Source organism: Cololabis saira, chromosome 11, assembly GCF_033807715.1.
Source record: "Cololabis saira isolate AMF1-May2022 chromosome 11, fColSai1.1, whole genome shotgun sequence".
NCBI lineage: Eukaryota > Metazoa > Chordata > Actinopteri > Beloniformes > Belonidae > Cololabis > Cololabis saira.
Genome location: NC_084597.1, coordinates 1,910,541 through 1,933,559, shown reverse-complemented (window position 1 = coordinate 1,933,559; position 23,019 = coordinate 1,910,541). Strand labels below are relative to the sequence as shown.

The following is a 23,019-nucleotide window of genomic DNA, read 5'->3' as shown; positions in this document are numbered from 1 at the left end:
AAGCTCTGAAAGTTAAAACCAGAATTTTAAAATTGATCCTAAAGGAAACTGGCAGCAAATGAAGATCTTTAAGAATAGGGGTTATATGCACGCCCGCCGATAGGGGGGGACAAACGGGTCTGTCATATTTCAAAATACCGTATGCCTATTTGTGGAAAGAATATGTAGTATTTGAGTTACATAAAAGCTTGTTATTTGTTTTCTTCCTAATTGTCCTTGTGGTCAAGAACCCCCAACACTAAAATGGTTTGGCCGCTGATCAAAATTTGATGTTATCATTTAATTTGAAGTTCAGTGCGCTCAAAATGTCCGGTCAGCACAAGTCCGGTGCTCAGAAAAGAAGAGAAAAGAGAAGAAGAGAGGAAGAAAATAGAGGCCTCAGAGATTCTCTACACAAATATTTAAAAAAAGGTTGCGATGGTGAAGCTGGAATTAATAAAGTCAGCGTAGAGCAAGGTAAGAAACAGCAGCCAACCAGAGGCGGATCTAGGGAGTGGCTACTTGGGCCACATCTTACCAGGAATATTTGTCTTATTTCTAGTTAAAATGTCTCATTTTAGTAAAATAATCTCATTACACTTAAAACAAGACTCATCACTGGAAAAAACAACAATTTCCACCTGTTTCAAGTAGATTATTATTTATATTTATTTTAGAAGATTATTTTGCTTGTAATGAGAAGATAAATCTTGTCCCACTGGCAGATTCTTCTACTAATTTCAAGTGAAAATTGACTTGAAACAGGTGAAAATTGTGAAATAAGTTATTTTTCTGGTGTTATTTTTCTGGTGATGACTCTAAATGTTGAAATAGCAGGAAAACCACATTCATTGATAAAATGACATAAGGGATGGAAAGGAGGGATGGAAGTTTTACAGGGGGGATGATTTGGACCGTTTTTATTTCAGGGGGGATGATTTGGACCGTTTTTATTTCAGGGGGGGATGCCATCCCCCCTCATCTCTAGTGTATTCTCAACAGAAGATTGTCTCAATTCCTCTGTATTATTGCAAACAGCAGAACACCATAATTTCCTGCTACCAGAGCTGGAAATAGGGCTGGGCGATACAGCTTTTTATTAATATCTCAATATTTTTAGGCCATGTCACGATACACGATATATTTCTCCATATTTTGCCCTAGCCTTGAATTACCAGTATGATGTTTCTATATGTCTACATTAAAACATTCTTGTTCATACTGCATTAATCCAAAAATCACCAAATTTTGCACCAAGCCAGACCTGGTGATAAATGTGATATTTCATGGTTTGCATTAATGGGCGTGGCCTAACGGCTCAACAGCGCCCCCTAGAAAACTTTGTGCCTCAAGCCCCACAATACGGTTTGACGTACATGCACGAACATCGGTACACACCTGTACCATGTCACAACTTAAAGAAAAGTCTCTTGGAGCCATGGCCGAAACCCAACAGGAAGTCGGCTATTTTGAATTAATCGTGTAATTTTGGCAAAATTTATGCCATTCCTTCGGCTGCTTCTTCACCCGAACCGTAACGTGCACCCAGGTGTGTTATACATAAAAATGTGTGTCTCCATCCTGCGACACCACGCATTACTTGATAGTTCCTACTTTCTCCCATAACTTTTGAATGGTTTGACATATAGAGTCGTGGGTGTTTCATCCCCTAAATGTCCAGGTCTGAAGAATCTACATTAGTCATACGAGCTTCCACTGCAGCCTGAACGTTACAAGGTGGAGGAACGTTCCTCCGTTCATCGCTGCTGCAGCTTTAATTATTGCTGTTCTTTGTGGACCCAGGAAGACTAGTTTGTTACTACGGTAACGGCTAACGGGGATTCTTAATAAACTAATAAACTAAACCAGTGCATTTAATGGAAAATTAAATATCCAGTGTTTTGTTTAACAGTCATTGTCATTCCAAGTTCATTGATACGGCCATAAAACAAATATTAAAACATCAAAACTCACAGTTGGGTTCCAGTATCATCCGTCCCATAATCAGCCCAAACATCTGCTCATCCACCTGACAGATTACAGATGTGGGTCACTTCAAAACATAAGCCTGTTCACAAAGATTTCCAATATAAGACATACCGGTATTTAAAACACTAATATGAACAGCCACAAAAGAAATTAAATCCTGGTAAAAAAACAACCTTAATTGAGCATTAATAAGTGCAAAGGCAGAAAAGTGGGTGGTTGGAAGCGTTTATTGACGTATTTACAGATGTGTTTTTGATCATTAAACCTCTGGAAACACATCTAACAAACATTTGATGCAAACTGTTACTTGTGATGTATTCATTTATTTTGGAATCTAAGAAAGATATTAATATTTAAATGTCTTAACATTCTTATCGTCTTTTATGAGGTAATTCATTTCTTTTCCAACTCTTTTTAAGTATAAAACTGTGTCAAAACAATGCACTGCAAAAACTCAAAATCTTACCAGGAATATTTGTCTTATTTCTAGTTAAAATGTCTCATTTTTAGTCAAAAAAAAAATCCCATTAAACTTAAAACAAGACTCATCACTGAAAAAAACAACAATTTTCTCCTGTTTGATTAGATTTTTCTACTTATTTCAAGATTTTACTTCGAACAGGCATAAAAAAAAGAGGAAAAAAAAGAGGAAAAAGAGAAAAAAAGAGGAAAAAAAGATGAAAAAAGAGAAAAAGAGGAAGAAAAAAAAAGGACATGGCAGATTTTTCTACTTATTTCAAGTGAAAATTTACTTGAAACAGGTGAAAATTGTCAAATAAGTTATTTTTATGGTAATGAGTCTTGTTTTAAATGTAATGAGATCTTTTTTGACTAAAAATGAAACATTTTAACTAGAAATAAGACAAATATTCCTGGTAGGATGTTGAGTGTTTGCAGTGTTTCCCATCACTTCACAACAGTCACGACACAGTCGTGGTGAACGTTCCCCCGGGTGTCCATCCCCCCGAACACGAAGGCCAGATGCCTCGTCTCCGTCTCCGAGGCCTCGGGCCGGCCGGCCCGGGTCTCCGTCTCCGAGGCCTCGGCCCGGGTCTCCGTCTCTCCACTCGGCCTCCAGGGCACCAGGCACATGGAATGGTCCAGGCGGCTCGCCGGCAGCGCTCCCGTAAACCTGAGCAGGACCCAGATGTTTGTGTCTGTAACAGAAGGTTTAAAGCAGAAGGTTTAAAGCAGCTCACGGATCAGTCAGATGTTTCAGTGACCTATAATAGTACAGCAGGTTAGTGAAACGATACTTCACTTTGGTAAAGAAGCAGAACATTTGGCACAGATTCTCTCCAAGGAAAAAGGTGCGTGCCACTCAAAATTCCAAGATGGCGGCTGTGAGATTAATTAAACTTCTGAATTAGTTTGTCCTTATGAAAACTATCAGAGTCAAGTCAGCTTGGAGAACTGCCTGTTGTTCACATGCTTATCACATGTTAACAGATGACAGGGCAGCACTTCCTGTGTTCCGTCAGGGGTGTCGGCTGTCCCACAACTGTCCCATTGTCAGTTGGACCATCTGTTCAAAACCCCCAACAGAGTTCCTGTTTTTAGTTGACCCCTTGACCCTTTGTGTTTTTTAAGGATGTCTGTTTGTTTCTGCATACCACAGATTAGTTGCTCTTTAACTGAAAATGTCACATGTGTGACCATCTGTTTCCTCCCATTGTCCATCCACTGTCTACCTTTGGCTGTCTTAAAATGGTCATTCCTGTCACCGTTTTCTCAAATAAAAGCGTCATGCTGCAAGAAGATTTTGGAGAGAAGAGCTTAGGAGTACTCTGTGAGGGCCTGCGGGTCCTGCACTCCTCTGCTCTCCTCTCCACTTCTGCAGAAGGCCTTAAAAACTCATTCTACAGTCTCTGTGTCTTTCCTAAGTTATGAATTTATGTTATGTTGATTTAGGGACCCAACATTTGGTGCCGAAACCCGGGATCTCTCAAGCTCTGACAATTGGGGCGGCGTAGGTTCAACAGGCCATCTAAACCTGTCGACAGCCGTTCCGACTTCAGGGACGGGGCAAAGTTAATCCTGCGCTGTTCCAGGAAGTCCAGGTGACGAGATCCCCGAGCCAGGGAAGGCACTAGGAGACTGGTGAGACCTCTTCTTAGTGAAATTCTGTGTATACTCTGTTGAGCCGTGCATTCCTGCAGCTCTCAGTAGTGAAGACTTTATGAGCTTCTTTAACAGTAAAATCACGAGAATTAGAGAAGAAATCAACCAGCCTGTTGTAGGTGTTTCTTCAGCTTGTTTGTACAGCCTTTTTTTCAAGCCTCAACCTTCTGTCCGAGTGCGCTGCTTTGTCTGCCTATCCGGCTTAGTTAAACCTGCGGGTTTGGATTATTTGGATTAGTGTTTGGATTATTTTAGAGTCCTTGTGCAAAGTATCAGGTTATGAGAGTAACATTTTCATAAATCCATACTCTCGTAACAACAATCAATCTTACAAAATTCTCACTTTTCCAGGTATATATCTCAAGAACTGTATTGGATACAGACATGCACTTGGTACCAAAATGTCCACAATACCCAACTTTATATTAAACTTTGATATATTTATGGGGCTTAAAACCCAGGCATTTTGAGTTATAAAGGAAAAGGCACGTTTTCGGGCGGATATCTTGGATTTGAGGGGCCGCCATCTTGGAATTTTGAGTGGCACGCGCCTTTTTCCTAAAGAGTTAAACCTTGGAGAGAATCTGTGCCAAATGTTCTGCTTCTTTACCAAAGTGAAGTATTGTTTCACTAATCTGCTGTACTATAAAGCAGGTCACAGGTCAGTCAGATGGTTTCAGTGACCTATAAATCAAGTGGATAAGTGATTTAAAACACGGTTTACCAGAGTCAAATCTGTACATGAGGTTTGTGGCCCCGTCCGTCGTCATCCCACCAAAGATATAGATGTGTTTGTCCTTCACCACGGCCGCATGGGAGGCCACGCCGGGGGGGACGTCTCCTCTGGTCTGGACTTTCTTCCACTTCATTGTTCCTTCAAACACACGTTTATACATAATATGCATATTATGTTGTAGATCAGGGGTGTCAAACTCATTTCTCTTGGCGGGACGGATTTGACCAATTTTTTTCTGGCGGGTCGCACGCTCAAAATAACAAAAACGGTGCGGAAAATCTTATTTCTAATTCTTTTTTTTTACTATTGTTATCTAATCCAATATCAGTTTATTTAATTTTAAAGGAAATATGCACTTTTTTTACACTCTAAATTATGTAAGATACTTTTAATATCATTTTACAAAGATAAACAGAAACAAGTGTGTTTTTTTTATATTTCGCTTTTTTATAGGAAATGTAATTAAAAGCTAAATCTTTCTTATTACATCCGAGAGTGTTTTTTTTTTTTGTGATTTAGAGATTTTTCCAGTACAATTAAGTGTATTTATTTTTAAAAATTGGCGCAGATATTTACGCCAGTGTGCTGAAAAAGTCAGCACTTCTTTTTTAACTGTTTTACTTTGTCACTATCCTCGTATTCAAAACTGAAATTCTCCCAATAAATATCTACTATCACCTTTTTTAGCAGTGATATTTTTCCTGCGAAAATATATAAAAGTATTCAGTTAATAAAAATAAACGACCGTCTACAAAGAAATAAAATTGGTAAATGCATTCTAGAAAACTATGAAATATATTATGGGATATGCTGCGATTCATGGCAAATATTTATACCTTCCTTTTTAGTAAATTAACATTTCGGTTTTTTGCGTCTGAAACTTCTCGCTGGCCGCACATTTGACACCTCTGGTGTATATTATACAGGTTTATACATAATATGCTGTATATTATACAACATTCCTGACAAACACTTTTTTAAATATTTAAAATACATTGTTCAATCACTTATCAAAGCAAATTAAATCCAACTATGGTTTTCTGAAATAGAGAATATATTGATAACCTCGTATACAATTAAAGGGAAGATCAGTGAGTTTTATAATATTTTGTCATCTTTCCAAACTTTAGTGAAGATATGGGGGAAGGAGTTGGGGATGGTCTTTGAAGAAAATACTTGGCCGAAAATACTTGGCCCAGGCCGGTTCCCTCACCGGCCTGGGCCTGGGAGGGTGGGTCGGGTTACCCGGGCCTGGCGGGGCCCGCCGTGCAGCCTGGGGTGCCTTCTGGCGGTGCTGGATCCCCCCGGGGAGGGGGAAACGGTGCGTGATTGTATGTCTGTGTTGGTGAGAATGCGGTATGGAAGGGTCCTGCCATGGAGGATTTGAGCCTCCATTGGCAGGACATCAAAAACTTAATAATTTATCAATATTATATTATACAAAGATGGTTATTATTATTATTATTATTATTAGTATTATTATTAGTATTATTATTATTATTATGTATAGTATATTATATTATTATTAGTATAGGTATCGGATAGGTGAATGGATGAATGAATGGGATGCCTGGGTCTGGGGCCCTCCGTTGTCGGGCCTGCGCGGGTGTCGCCTTGTTGGGGGGTTCCCTCTCTCCGGGCCCGTCTCCGGTCCCCCCCGCTGCCTCTACGGCGGGGCGCCCCTCTGGTCTTGGAGGGCCACTTTCGTGGGGGACGGGTGCGCCTGCCCGCGTCGGCGGCCGGGGTGGCTCTGTCTCTCCGGGCAGGCTGGCCCCCTGCCGGGTGGGGGTCGTTGGCCTGAAGGGTGAGGGCCTCCTGGCCGCGTGTCCGGCCCGGACCGGGTGGCCGGGGATTGCCTGGGTCGCGGTCCGCCGCCGCGGGATCCCTGGCTGCTTCTTTCCGCGCCGTGGGGGCCCCGCCCGCGGGCCCCCTCGGCCGCCGCCGGGTGGGGGGGGGGCCTCGCAGGCGGTGGGTTGCCTCCCTCCTACTTCTCCCCTCTGTGGGGTTGCCGGTGGCCTGGGTTCCGGGCTCTTCCTTGTCGGCCTCTGGTCTCACGGGTGGCGGGGTTGCTCCCCCCCTTCCCCCACTATAGATACACTTCAGGTGGAGCTTTGTTTGGTTTATTACACACACACACACACACACACACACACACACACACACACACACACACACACACACACACACATAGTCATTTAGTCACATGCATACACACACACACACACACACACACACACACACACACACACACACACACACACACACACACACACACACACACACACACACACACACACACATGCATGATCATATACATACACACACACACACATAGACATACACACTGGCTTGTTCACCTGCATGCTGGCTCTCTAGTTTTTGGGTTTAGGTAGCGGTAGCGATAGCTTAGCTCAGACTCAGACTGCGATCAGATCTCAAGATTTAGGTCGATTGCTGTTCGTGTTTTGGATGGCTCCGTGCCGGTTTCGTGCTTTGTTTGTGGTTTTTTTTGTTGCAGATTTCCAGTGCTTGACGTGTGTCTCCGTGTGTTCCTGCTTCCTGGATTGGCAGTGGATGTCGTCACCCCCCCACCCCCTCCCCCACCGTCATGGTATCAATCAATAATATGTGTGCAGACAAGGTGAGAAAAAAAAAAAAAAAAAAAAGAAGAAAATACTTGGTTAAATATATGTGAAAAAATACATTTTCCATTTACTAGTAATAACATTAACCCTCCGGGACACCTTTAATAATTGTTACACTCTGACCCCTTCGCGCAGAAAACGCGCTTTTCATAAGGTAGCTATAAAACATATTACACATTAATATTATATTCCACTTTAATTGAGCTAATTTCTTTCACCAATATCTGACCTAAGTGTTGATATCAAATATTAATGATATTTTAAAGATTTAACCCTTTAAATGCCAGGTTTTTGTCACGATGCCACCATGTTTTTAGATGAAAAAAACAGAAAAATTGAATTATTTTCAATATACTACATGCAAAGTAGATTTTTTTGTTTTGGGTTATTACAGCCTGGGATATGTCAATGATGAGTAGCAACATTGATTTTCATGCATTATTATTTTTTGTGCAGTGTCAAATAGTTACACTCTGACCCCTTCGCGCAGAAAACGCGCTTTTCATAAGGTAGCTATAAAACATATTATACATTAATATTATATTCCACTTTGATTGAGCTAATTTCTTTCACCAATATCTGACCTAAGTGTTGATATCAAATATTAATGATATTTTAAAGATTTAACCCTTTAAATGCCAGGTTTTTGTCACGATGCCACCATGTTTTTAGATGAAAAAAACAGAAAAATTGAATTATTTTCAATATACTACATGCAAAGTAGATTTTTTTGTTTTGGGTTATTACAGCCTGGGATATGTAAATGATGAGTAGCAACATTGATTTTCATGCATTATTATTTTTTGTGCAGTGTCAAATAGTTACACTCTGACCCCTTCGCGCAGAAAACGCGCTTTTCATAAGGTAGCTATAAAACATATTATACATTAATATTATATTCTACTTTAATTGAGCTAATTTCTTTCACCAATATCTGACCTAAGTATTGATATCAAATATTCATGATTTTTTAAAGATTTAACCCTTTAAATGCCAGGTTTTTGTCACGATGCCACCATGTTTTTAGATGAAAAAAACAGAAAAATCGAATTATTTTCAATATACTACATGCAAAGTAGATTTTTTTGTTTTGGGTTATTACAGCCTGGGATATGTCAATGATGAGTAGCAACATTGATTTTCATGCATTATTATTTTTTGTGCAGTGTCAAATAGTTACACTCTGACCCCTTCGCGCAGAAAACGCGCTTTTCATAAGGTAGCTATAAAACATATTATACATTAATATTATATTCTACTTTAATTGAGCTAATTTCTTTCACCAATATCTGACCTAAGTATTGATATCAAATATTCATGATTTTTTAAAGATTTAACCCTTTAAATGCCAGGTTTTTGTCACGATGCCACCATGTTTTTAGATGAAAAAAACAGAAAAATTGAATTATTTTCAATATACTACATGCAAAGTAGATTTTTTTGTTTTGGGTTATTACAGCCTGGGATATGTCAATGATGAGTAGCAACATTGATTTTCATGCATTATTATTTTTTGTGCAGTGTCAAATAGTTACACTCTGACCCCTTTGCGCAGAAAACGCGCTTTTCATAAGGTAGCTATAAAAAATATTATACATTAATATTATATTCCACTTTGATTGAGCTAATTTCTTTCAACAATATCTGACCTAAGTATTGATATCAAATATTCATGATTTTTTAAAGATTTAACCCTTTAAATGCCAGGTTTTTGTCACGATGCCACCATGTTTTTAGATGAAAAAAACAGAAAAATTGAATTATTTTCAATATACTACATGCAAAGTAGATTTTTTTGTTTTGGGTTATTACAGCCTGGGATATGTCAATGATGAGTAGCAATATTGATTTTCATGCATTATTATTTTTTGTGCAGTGTCAAATACTCACACTTTGACCCCTTAGCGCAAAAAATGCGCTTTTCATAAGGTAGCTATAAAACATATTATACATTAATATTATATTCCACTTTTATTGAGCTAATTTGTTTCACCAATATCTGACCTAAGTATTAATATCAAATATTCATTCAGTGATTCTTGAAAATTCGCCCAAAACAGGTCTCACCATTAAAAAGGCTTATTCTGCTTGAAATTAATCACATTTTCATATAAAACACTAATCATATTTATAATCAGATGTTTTTTCATACTTAAATGAAAGGGGTTTATTGGTAGATTTTCAATTTTAATAGTTTTATGACATCATGCGTGCCCATGGCCTTTGAAATCAGCTGTCCCCAGATGGGACCTCATCATTTCAATTTGATTAAAAAAACTTAAATTAATTCTAAAATGTAATAATAACCTTACCAGATTGAAGAGTTTATTGTTATATGTATGAAAAAATACAAAAAGTGCATTTTGAAAAATAAAAACTATAATTTTTTGGTAGTTGAAAATGTGTCCCCGACCTCCTGTCACTACCGTCAGACTTTTTGTAAAATCAATAAAATCAGGCAAATACAAGGTTCACTATATTCCTGAGGACCCCCATTGGAAATCTTCACTTCTTCAGCATGGTAGAAGATCACTCAAGCTCCTGTAAGTTTGCCATTTTCTCTAAAACCTGTACATATTATTTCAAACTGGTACCGTCGCAACCATAACATGTCACCACCGTATTTTTTGTGTATATAAAATAAAATAAAATGATAACATAAATGTTTAATATTTAAGAAGAGGTCTTGTGGTATCTAGCAACAGAGTGAAAACAAGATGGCTAATGTGGACAAGCTCTGCATAGCATGAAAAAGAGTAGATTTTTGTCACTACCGTCAGATGTCACTACTGTCAGACTTTCTGCCTGACGGTGGTGACATACAGTCTGACGGTGGTGACAATAACCTCCAAATGGTCCCTAAAAAAGGATTCAATATAGTTTTTGACCACAATTAGGGCAATTATAGTTTTTGGTTTTTAATTTATTTTTATTTTATCTGTTTTTGTTAATGAGAATAGCAACATTTCATCTTTATGAAGGGATAAACTGAATGGTATTGAGGACGTTTATCTTCGGCCTATCGCCCAATCCCTTGGGGTGAGGTGTGCCTTCCCTGTCACATTTCACTGGTCAGAACCTTCCAATGCTCAACCTACACCCTGGGATGTACTACACTAAAGGAGAGAAGGCAGCATTTTGCACAGTATCATAATCCAAGCGACAGGATGCTGCTGCCATTTGGAGTCACATGGAACCAATCCTAAGAGACATTCGTTTGAAGTTTCCGAAAGTTGATACTATTCACTTCTGGTCAGATGGCCCCAGCAAGCAGTACAAAAACAAGAAAAACTTTTCACTTCTCTGCAGTGTCCCTCCAACTCTAGGTTTCCAGAGAACGACCTGGAACTTCTTCCCAACCTCACATGGGAAGGGAGCCCCAGACGGGATTGGAGGAACTGTGAAAATGACTGCTGATAGCCTTATACTGAGGGGGAAGGACATTGTGGATGGCATTGTCTTCCATGACATGGTTGGGAGGAGTCTTTGCAGTACCAAGCTCTACATTATAACTGAAGCTGATATGCCACCATTTGATGCACTCCTAAATCGGGCCCTAAAAGCTGTACCTGCCACTAGGAAAATTCATCAGGTCATCTCGACAAACCAAAAAGAGTATGAGATCAGCTGCAGATCACTGTCATGTTTCTGCAGTGAACCAGAGATTTGCATGTTTCAGCCCTACGACATTCCAGTTGATGGCCAACACACCCAGGGGCAAGGACTTTGATGATGGACCACCGCAAAAGAAAAAGAAAAGTCCTCTGGCAGTGCTCATGGAGGACATGGAGCAGGAAGAGGAGAGCGAGCCACAAGCATGGGGAGGATGAAACGCCAACCAGCAGGGTTCCACTTCCTGATGGGACTATAGCTGATCTATCTGCTGATCCAGTTCATTGCGGAGATTGGCTTGAAGGGATTTATTACAACAACTGGTGGTTGGGAAAGGCAGTAACGGTGGATGCTCAGCATGAAGATGTACAGGTGGCATTTTTCCATCCTCATGGGCCTAACACACGATTCAGTCCAAAACAGGTTGAAGGGAGAAGGGATATGTGCTTCATACCATTTGAACATATTCTGGTCAAACTTGAGGAACCATCTGCACCAGGTCGTGCAAGCAGGACAAGGGAGATATACAGTCTGTCTAATGAAGTCATGGACTACATAGAGGAGAAACACATACACCACATACGGGCAGAGTCAAGGAATATGCAAAGGAAATTCAGACGAGAGATTATTTTCGTGCTAGATCTGTTTTGTGATGTTTACACAGAATACTGAGTCCTTTGAAATGATCTGTTCTGCTCATCCGTATGAAGTAGATCGAGTTTGGCATTACACCATCTTATAGTTCAGATTGATGTCAGAGCTATTCTGTCAATAAAACAAGAATTTTAAATTCAATTTATTTTATTTGATGGTTGAGGTCCACTTTATTCCAGTTCAACATGATATCAGTGATCCTATTGTCACCACCATTTTTCCTTTTTACTTAGATGATGATTAGTTATAAATATAAATGGTAATTTTATTATTGATAATCCCTATTGCTTAAATATTATTGGTCATCTGCTCTTTAATAGGCCTATTTGTTTAAAGGAGCCGTCTGTAAAAAAGGGCCAAAACTGGTACTGCAGTCACTTTCAAAATATTGTTGAGCGGCGTGTACCCTCCCCCTCCTCCCTCCGACCAGAGGTTGCCAGGTAGGCTGCAGAATGCAGCAGGAACGTAGGCTGCCATGGCTGCGATAATTAGAGCCGAGCTGGCAACCCGGATGCCGAAACAATACTGACTTGGTGATTGGGAGATAGGTGGAGGGTGGAGCTTCAGAAACAATACTGACTTGGTGATTGGGAGATAGGTGGAGGGTGGAGCTTCAGAAACAATACTGACTTTGTGATTGGGAGATAGGTGGAGGGTGGAGCTTCAGAAACAATACTGACTTGGTGATTGGGAGATAGGTGGAGGGTGGAGCTTCAGAAACAATACTGACTTGGTGATTGGGAGATAGGTGGAGGGTGGAGCTTCAGAAACAATACTGACTTTGTGATTGGGAGATAGGTGGAGGGTGGAGCTTCAGAAACAATACTGACTTGGTGATTGGGAGATAGGTGGAGGGTGGAGCTTCAACATAAACATCAGTTGAGGGCTGCAACTCCTCTTTTTAAACTGGAATATCCTGGCTTGAGTGCTGTTGTCAGTGACATAAGTATTTGAAATGAACATGATTTTTAAATGTCTGTTGACATATCGGGGTCATTTTATGATTCGTTTTATTATTGCTCTTACATACAGCTCCTTTAATATAGAGTTTACATGCACTGGATGGAAGTTTACAATGTCCGCGATAACATTATTTTCCAACGGTAATGGATATATTCTTCACTCTGATTTGATGACTTTGATCACTTAATTGTACTTCAAATTCCCCATCAAATGTGTATCTAGGTGCTCATACTTGTTCTGTGTTTTATTGATTGTTAAATAAAGTTGTAAAACAAAGAGGCATTGAGTGTTGGTTTATATTTTGGAGTTATATGTGGTGTTGTGGAATTTATCAAACCAGTTCAGAAGTCCGCTTTGTGGTTTTTTATGAGGTTTTATTGAGCCGGCGGTGAGCGTGTCTACACAGGCCAGAGGTCTGGTAGAAATGCTGACCTCGAGTGAGGTTGTAATCAGATTCTTATACAACAAGGAGTTTAACAAATGCAGGAATACACTAATCAGGCAAGAGACAAAAAGTAATTTACAGTCGGATGTGAATCGGGCCAAATGTCATTATCAGACATTTGGCATGACTGACACAGACCTCCAAATCACCCCATGGGGTGCTCTCTTGATTCCTGTCTGTTTGAACCAACTTCCAGGTGTCGGGATCTGCCCGGGGGGTAGGAAGTTGAGTAGCAAGTTGTAGCTTCCTCAAAAGGTCTTGAGTCCAGTTCAAAGCCCTGCAGGAGGTAGGACTGGGGCGACCTCCCCCTGCAGGGGGCCAAGCTGTCAAAATTCTTCATCAATTCACAATTTTTTTTTTTTTTTTTTTTTTGTTGAATTACAGTGGAGTATTTTGCAAGTGAACCTTAAACATGTGATCAGAAGTCAAATAACAACAAGCCAACAAAACAAATTCAAATATCAAGTAACCAACGTGTCCTAACTGTTCTTTAAAGCAATCAAAAAACTAGTTGCGACAGTTGTATGTAACGTTTTAGCAATGTCTTTCAAGTGATGCGTTATTTCTTGGACTGTGGCATTGCGGGTATAAATGTACAACATTCAGTTTTAATGACAGCACAAGTTCCCCCTTGAGAAGCTAATAAATCCATCATCCCTAAAGCAGTCATTTCTTGTGAGAGCATAGGCATGTCTTTTGCAGTGGTGTTGGCTAATCTTCAACTGCATGGGATAAATATCTTATCTGTTCCAAAGCTGCCATGACTCCGTAATTTGGAACGAGGGCACCAAAAAATCTTGTCCATGGTGTTTGTGTGTGTGTGTACAATTCTCTTCTAACAATGTGAACGATTCTCATGGCTGGTACCGCATGGCCCAGACCACATATTCCACACCAACCGTTTGGAAGATATTCACAAGCCTTCACGCCACAAATCCAGTAAACATCCTTTGGTAGAGGTATGGAACAGCGATTAACCATTGTAGCAAGGTAGCTATAATAGTGGATTTTGGCTGGTTTTAGGCTTAACAAGCGGTTCTTCAGAAGGAGAGCATGTGGAGTCACAGTTTGGCCTGTGCTGCTCCTTTGCTCCCCTGCTCCCCTGCTCCTCTGCAGAGGTCCCAGGTGCTGGAGCTCAGCTACTTCCGGGCAGGAAGAAGAAGGAATCGGCTGGTTTCCGCTGCATGGTCGAGGAGTTGTGTTCTTGCAGTGGGATGCGTGGAACCAGGTTAGACGCCCCTCACACTTGACGGCGGTGTTGGTGGTGAGCAGGACGTGTTGAGGTTTAGACCAGCGAGGTTTCAGGGCGTTTTTCCGTCGGAACTCCCTGACACAGACCCAGTTGCCGGGTTGGAGGTTATGGCACGGTTTGTGACTAGGAGGAGACTGGACAGCTTTTACTTGTCTGTGGATTGACTGGACAGCAAAAGTTTAGAGTACAACAGAATGATATCATGGATTCATCCATGGCATGGAAGTCCATCTTCTTCATATATACAGAACTGAATTGCTTGGTATGGTCATAGGTCTACCCATAATCCTTTCATGAAGCGTGAGTTTTGTGCTTCCTAATGGGTGTTAACAGGTGTCAACATTGTCCATTTAAGTCCAGTTTAAAATTCTCTGCACATACAAAAACATTTTCATACATGAACATTTTCATACAAGAATAATTTCATATCCCTCACATAATGTCTATTTGCAGAGCTTAAAAAAAAAAGTCACGGTGGGGGGAAGTGTTGATAATGTTTGCAATATTTTTATAGGATGCAAATCTTGGAGCTTATCAGTCTTTCAACACTATCTGACACATTCCCCCTTTTTCTCATCTGTGATTGCTAACTGTGATCAGCTATGCGACATGCATGCTATTTACGCGTAAAAGGATGTGGGTTTCACAACGCGGCCGTCGTTGCTGACCCACAAATTATTTACATTTTTACAACCATGGGAATGCTACAATCCGTTTTTTCTTCACCTCAGTAGTCTTCTTGTAGGAGGGCTACATCATTAGGAGAAACCAGGTCGTTAGCGGGTATAGAAGGGCAAAGTTTTACATAGACAGGTAAGCCAAATTTGGCAGTTTCTTTTGCTGCATGGTCAGCTGAAGCATTGCCTAGTGAAAACAGGGTTGGACTGGGTGTGGGCTTCACATTTAACAAAGCAATAGATGAAGGTAGTTGACAGGCTTGTAACAGTTCACCAATCAATTAACCACATTTATCTCCGAGGATGCGATAAATGCTCGGTTCGCCCACAATATATAAAATCTATAAGATACAATATACACAACCAAAAGCATATCTGGAATCTGTATAGATTGTAACAGTTTTACCTTTTGATCAGTATATAGTTTCATCTACTTGGGTGGAGCTGGAGAGGGGGGCGCTTTCAACAATTAAGAATTATCACAAATTGTATAACCTGCGTATGGTATTCCATTTTTATAAGCAGAGCCGTCAGTGAGGAAAACAGGAAAAGTCAGGACGAGTGTTAAAGACAGAGGTGTCAAAAGTATTCTCATTCATTACTCAGGTAGAAGTATAGATATTAGAGTTCAAAAATACTCCTGTAGAAGTTGAAGTATTGTAGAAGTTGAAGTATCAACTCAAAATTTATTTATTTTTATTTTTCTCAAGTAAAAGTATAAAGTACTGGTTTCAAAAGTACTTGAAGTATAAAAGTAAAAGTAATATAAGCGGGGAAAAACCATTAAGGCTAAAAGCCATTGAAAATGAATGCATCTTAGTATAATGCAAATATATTAAAGAACCATATATGTGCATTATTGAGCATTAACATGTGTTTCAGAGACCAGACACGTACAAACCAAATATGTTTATACTTCTCATCCAACCACAACCAAATTCACTCTATCCGGATGGCACAATTTAACTGGATAGTTTTTTTAAAGGCCGAAATGAAGTAGAGTAAGGAGGCTGTTTTTAAAACGTAAGGAGTAAAAAGTAAAGATAATTGCGTGAAAATGTAAGGAGTAAAAGTAAAAACCGTCTAAAAAATAATTACTCCTGTGAAGCATACACAACCAAAAGTTCTACTTAAGTAAGGTAATGAGGTATTTGTACTTCGTTACTTGACACCTCTAGTTAGAGATTAGTTATACATGCATTCAGAGACGTTATAGTAGGCCACAGACAGATTTCCATGCACTTCCATGATGAAGTTACCATAGGCAGGATACGATTATGTAAATTGGGATGCTCTGATTTGGCTCACCCCAATGGGAGCCGATCATTGGCTGTTTCCTCTGCGCCTCCTCTCAGCGCTCAACCTGTGTAGGAAACACTTTTGAAAAAGACATTAGTATTTTCATACATTTCAGATTCTTTTTTGCGTTATCCAGGCCTACCCTTTGTGGAGGGCAATTAGCAAATATATATTTTGCATGTACCCTGGAGGGAATCCATCAATCTGATCTCGTGACAGACCACAATTCTCTTTTGCTGTCAAAATTGTTTTAGCATAAAGTTCCCTGGGATTATCAATTTTCCCTTTGAACTGTTAAGGCAATAAATACTGTGAAAAAAAAGTCTGAGCTTGCTCTGGTGTGATTTTGGCAACAGCTGTGGGATTAAAAGGGAATTCTACAAGCATCAAGTACTTTGCGCATCAAGTACTTTACTTTTCAAATCATGTGGCAAAGTTAGTTTAACCGCTGTTTCCTCTAGCCATTTTGTTTATTAATTTAAAATCTCTTACCATTATTTGGCTCCAAATTTTGTAGGCAACAGATCTTGGATTTTTGTAAAATCCAGTCGTCATCAGAAGTGTCATCGTCATTTGATTCTTTAATCAGTTTCATCGGATAAAGGTTTTGATTTTATCATTTAACTGGTTCTCTAATTTCTTTTTCGTCTGCGTTGTGTTTTTAAATCCTTCTAGCCATCAGCTTTTTATTTTGATCAGTAAGCGAAGCTATTTGAGATTCTGCATTACGGCGTCTACCTTCATCCCTCCAAAAATCTGAGGGAGTTTGAAGTGCTTTTTAGTTATTTTAACAATATTTAATACTAACTGAGTAACAAACAAAACTAACAAATAAAACTATCGGTACCGTGATTACCATACATGTATTTAAAGAACTGAAAAACTTCACTTGACAGAGCATACAAATCATTCCTGTTGGTGCAAGAAGAGCAAGTCGATTCTTGCAGAAATGAAATATACCTCATTTTGGGAGAGCGTGTCATCCCGACTTATAAAATAAAACAGTTTCTCTACATACATTATGTCTATTTCTCACAAATATATCAATGTTCCAACACTTACGGACCCCACGTCCTGCATATGCATAAGAATAGTCCCCCTGGACTATCTTTTTATTGGTACCAGACCAACCATGGCGCTCTTGGCCATTTCTCTCTTTAATGTTACCTGAGATATTAAACCTTTTTTAGAAGAGCGAGTCAGATTCTTAAGGCAGGAGAAGCAGAACATTCTCACAACACAATCAAATTCAAGTGTTATGAAATTGCCAGCGTTCCTAAAAACATCTCTACAATAACGTTCCCAATAACACAAAATAATAAAATAACCTTCACAACCACACAGCGGACTTACCTAAAATCTCAGGATGACGTCAACCATTCTCCGGCACTCCAATTCACAGACTTTCGACAACAACTCAGCAACAATAATTTAGGATTTTTAAGTGGATCCCTTACCAATAAAATTTTAGATAGAGTCGCTGATTGCGCCGTTGTTCTGGAACAGGAGTTTCCATCGAAGGTCTATTGTCATCCGGGTCAACGGGCACCAAATTGTTGTGGAATTTATCAAACCAGTTCAGAAGTCCGCTTTGTGGTTTTTTATGAGGTTTTATTGAGCCGGCGGTGAGCGTGTCTACACAGGCCAGAGGTCTGGTAGAAATGCTGACCTCGAGTGAGGTTGTAATCAGATTCTTATACAACAAGGAGTTTAACAAATGCAGGAATACACTAATCAGGCAAGAGACAAAAAGTAATTTACAGTCGGATGTGAATCGGGCCAAATGTCATTATCAGACATTTGGCATGACTGACACAGACCTCCAAATCACCCCATGGGGTGCTCTCTTGATTCCTGTCTGTTTGAACCAACTTCCAGGTGTCGGGATCTGCCCGGGGGGTAGGAAGTTGAGTAGCAAGTTGTAGCTTCCTCAAAAGGTCTTGAGTCCAGTTCAAAGCCCTGCAGGAGGTAGGACTGGGGCGACCTCCCCCTGCAGGGGGCCAAGCTGTCAAAATTCTTCATCAGTGGTAATGAGGTCACTTGTCACTACCGTCAGATTTGTGTCACCACCGTCAGGTCTTATGTCACCACCGTCAGAGGGACTTTTATTTGTTTTAAATACATATGTTTGTAATTTGTTACTTTAGTGCTCCTAGGTTATTGAAATACAATTCTATTTCAGTAGGGAAAAGTAATTTTAGGTAAAAAAAAAGCATTTTTGACATGTTTAGGTGAAAGATAAACGTTGTATTATGTAAGATCCTATGGAGCAAGACACTTGAAACAGTATAAAAAGTAAAGAAAAGTGAATATTTACCATTTAACACAATTGATGTGTACCTATAATGCAAGGCATTGGGTTAAAAGCTCTTAATTGGTATTGGACTAAATAAATAACAATAAATGAGCTTTTTATTATATCTGACGGTAGTGACGAATGTTACAAAGTGACTGCAAAAAAGTCTATTTTATGAAAAAAGTAAAAATTGGGGAGCTGGCCCCAGTACATTGCTGAACAGCCAAGACATTGGTCTATAATGATATTATTTCAAAGTTTGTAATCAAAACTTTGTTTTAAAAAAAAAACCAAACCCTGTTTTAGGCGATTTCTCAAGAATCACTGCATTATTTTTTAAAGATTTAACCCTTTAAATGCCAGGTTTTTGTCATGATGCCATGTTTTTAGATGAACAACACAGGGAACACAGAGCAGCAACATTGATCTTCATGCATTATTATTTTTTATGCATTTCAAAAGGTAGCTATAACACATACTTTTTTACCCAGAAGTGAAACAATGAACAATGAACCAGGAACAGTGAGCCAGGAACATCAAAACTGACTAAATAACATTCAATAACATTCAATAACAGCAACAAAATTGTGACAGAGAGAAAGAGACTGTGTGTGTGTGTGCGTGTGCGTGTGTGTGTGTGTGTGTGTGTGTGTGTGTGTGCGCGTGTGCGTGTGCGTGTGCGTGTGTGTGTGTGTGTGTGTGTGTGTGTGTGTGTGTGTGAGTGTGTGTGTGAGTCAGTTCAGGTGAGGCAGGAGCTGCAAACAATTTGGTAGTGCTCCATGCAGATGGGACTGTCGCACTTTCTGCAGGTGGAGTAGACGTAGGAGTTTGTTGCTGGTGCTCAAAACACACTGCCTCCTCCTCTGGGTGGTGTGTGGGGATGGGCTTGCACTTGAGCTTGGACCTGGGTCTCCTTTGAGTTCAGCACCAACACCAAGGCCGCAGCAGCTGGTGTGCGGGGAGGTGGCGTCTCCTTGTCATTTGTGGAGCTACAAGAGTCTTCCCCAGCTCCTCAATGAACAGCCTCCTCCGCTAACTTTTTCCCCGTTGCCATGAGGGATCCACGGTGGTCCAAAGGATGAAAGCAAATTTCACTGCCACTGAATTTCCCCACTTCTGGAAGTCTCATCTTCCTCACTGTCAGATGACACATCAAAGCTCTCAGAAGACGATTCAGACACCGGTTCCTCGTCTGTAGTATCTGTGTTCTCTGTGTCAGATTCCTATTGCCCGCGATCAGAATCAGACTCCATCGCTATGTCCAAAGCGTTGTGCACTCAATAGGCTCTCTCCATCTTGCCAAATAAGAAATGACTAGTTCCACAGGTTGCATTTTTATAAACTTTGGCTGCAGTCGCAGCTGTGTAAACGACTCAACAAAAAGCATGATTCTCTCTATGGCTGCACCTTTCATGTGATTCAAAATGCCCCATGTTTGGATTTATTTGTGTTTATGGACCTCTTGTGTAGGTGTGTGTGGTGTGCATTTATACAAAATAATCTTAGAGGGGCTTTAAACTTCTGCACAAAAACGATGTGAATGAATGAAAACAGTGGCACTTGAAAGCCTTTGCTCATAATGTCATAAGGTCACACACACACACACACACACACACACACACCACACACACACAAACACACACACACACACAAACACACACACACACACACACCCATATACTAACTGTACATGCACACATACACACACACACACACACATTAAGGGAGGGGGAGGGGTGAATTGTGACGGTGCCATCCAGTGGAAATAGCATGTTTTTTCTCCATATGCCAAATATGGTAAAAATGAGGTAATCTGGTTCAGAGTAGTAAATATGATCAATTCCAAGGCAAAAGACCAGATTGACACCTAGATATAATAAAATGCATTTATTATGCTTTAATGGAAGCGAGATCAAAAATTGAAGTTTGAATGGGTTTCAATGGCGCGTTTTTTGCGCTAAGGGGTCAGAGTGTAACAATTGTATTTTACAGAGTGTATTTTAGACTTACTGTAGGAACTGAGCTGGAAATATAAAGATCATATAAAAATACACAATCTCACCAAAATTCATGCCATATGGATGAACTCAGCCAAAATTATCCAAAAATGAAAAGTGAAAAGCGCGTAAAATGCGCCTAGGTGTCCCGGAGGGTTAAAGAAGATAATTTTAAATGTATTCACAAACTGTATTTAACTCCAATTAAAATGCACAAAACTTTCAAAGGATATCTCTTCAAAATGTCTAAGATGTAAAAGAACCGATGGAACATTTGAGCATTTGTTTTGGGAATGTAATCTTTTAATAAGTTTCTGGAAATCAATTAATTCCTTCACACAATCAGTTTTAGAAATTAATTTTGAGTTAAGCTCCAGTTTGTTTTTATTAAATGATAAACTGGATCTTCAGTTAAACCGAAAAAAAAGCAGATATTAATTATGATCACATGCTTTTACTTTGGAAAGATGATTCCCCTCCAACTTTCAAGTTCTTTTTGGATCAAATGTCAGTTTTTTTTACCATTTTACCATACAACATTGGTCAAATCTTTCAACAATTTTGGTTTCCATTATTTTCAAAACTGGATAATTTTTCCAAAGGATCAATGAGTATCTCTGTTTTTGAACCTTATATGTATGTATACATGTATAGATATATATAGTTTGATATCGCTGTTGCTGCCATTTTTAACTTTTTTTTTTTTTTATTTAATTTTTTTTATATTTATTTAATTTTGTTTCCCTTAACCCTTGTACCGTCTTCGGGTCAAAATGACCTGATTCTCCCGTCCGTCTGTCCGTCCGTCCCTCCCTCCCTCCCTCCCTCCCTCCCTCCCTCCCTCCCTCCCTTCATATCTTTCATCATGTATCCTGATTTAAAGTCTTACTGGAGTCGAGAGAGTACATGTCGTTGAAGAACTTGTCTCCCGTCATTCCTCCGTGGACGTAGATCTTGGAGCCGACGGCGGCGACGACGTGTCCCTGTCGGGCGGCCGGCCGCCGGCCCTGGGTGGCCGGCTGGGACCAGGAGGAACAAGCTGGAACAAAGTTTAGTTTAGTTTAGATTAGTTTAGGCCCTGGGTGTCCGGCTGGGACCAGGAGGAGGAGGCTGCAACATATTTACACAAGTTTAGTTTAGTTTAGTGTAGTGTGTGTGTGTGTGTGTGTGTGTGTGTGTGTGTGTGTGTGTGTGTGTGTGTGTGTGTGTGTGTGTGTGTGTGTGTGTGTATATATATATATATATATATATATATATATATATATATATATATATATATATATATATATAAATAATATGATGTTCTGGACCTTCGCTTGAGTACATTTTCTCTGCATGGACCTCTTAAAGTTTTAGTTGAATACCTGCTATACAGGGTTAATATTTAACGGGCCCCGGGGCCACCCTGTACGGAAAAAATTGGGCCTCAAGGTCAGAAAGGTTAAGAATCCCTGACTTAGGTAAACCATTGATGTTTATCAAAAAAAACAATGGACACAAAAAGGACCTTGTGGAACTTTGAGAACATCCCACTGTGACAATGTATCATTAAAAATTACATTTCCGTTGTGCAAATAGTTTTCAACCCATTGCAAAACTCTATTTTAAAACCATAACAAGACATTTTTGATAATAAAATTCCATAATTAACTGTGTCAAAAGCTTTTGATAAATCTAAGAAAATTCCTAAAGCGTATCAATTTTTCAAATCTTTACGTATCAAATCTTTTCTCTAAGATGCAAGAGAGCCATAAAGGTAGAACGATTTTTTCTAAAACTATATTGATGCTCATACTAAACGCTGTTGGCATCGAGATGCTTCAGAATTCTGGTATGTACCAACCTCTCAAGTATCTTAAAAAAGCAAGGGAGAATTGATATAGGACGATAATTTTTAAATACAGATGGTTCATCAGCTTTAAACAGTGGGAGGACCCTGGCAAGTTTTACATCTTGTGAGATAATACCAGATTCAAGTGACACAGAAAAAATACACGTTAAGGGAAAAATAATTGTAGGTGCGACTTTTTTGATGAGATAGGCTGTGATTTCATCATGGCCAGCAGAAGAAGTTTTAAGGTTCTTAATAATATCAAGTTCCTCCGAAGGCTTTATTGGTCTATCGATCGTATTTTGAATATTCTCTTTTTGGGGGGACCTGGAGGGAGGGCGGTGGCCAGGAGTGCGAGGGCCCGATCAACGAGGGCCCGATCAACGCTGCTTGCAGCTTTAATTTTGATTCTAATTCCGGTTAGAGCGCCCCGAGCGGTGGAAGAAAAATCCACAGAATAGCTGCATCTTTGTATAAGCTGCATTAGGGCTGGGCGATATATCGAGATTTTAATATATATCGA

The 23,019-nt window shown here is 39.7% G+C and overlaps 1 protein-coding gene across 1 annotated transcript in view; it reads right to left on the bottom strand.

Moving 5' to 3' along the window:
• Window positions 1–2,799: 2,799 nt before the first annotated feature.
• The window catches only part of LOC133454890 (rab9 effector protein with kelch motifs-like), a 34,792-nt gene continuing 14,572 nt past the window's right edge, over window positions 2,800–23,019 (bottom strand). Inside the window, exons 5-7 of the mRNA XM_061733605.1 lie at window positions 21,555–21,704; window positions 4,814–4,963; window positions 2,800–3,125 (exon numbers count right to left, since the gene is read on the bottom strand). Of these exons, the coding sequence (XP_061589589.1) occupies window positions 2,875–3,125; window positions 4,814–4,963; window positions 21,555–21,704 (551 nt within the window). The 3' untranslated portion in view covers window positions 2,800–2,874. The remainder of the gene's footprint in view (window positions 3,126–4,813; window positions 4,964–21,554; window positions 21,705–23,019) is intronic.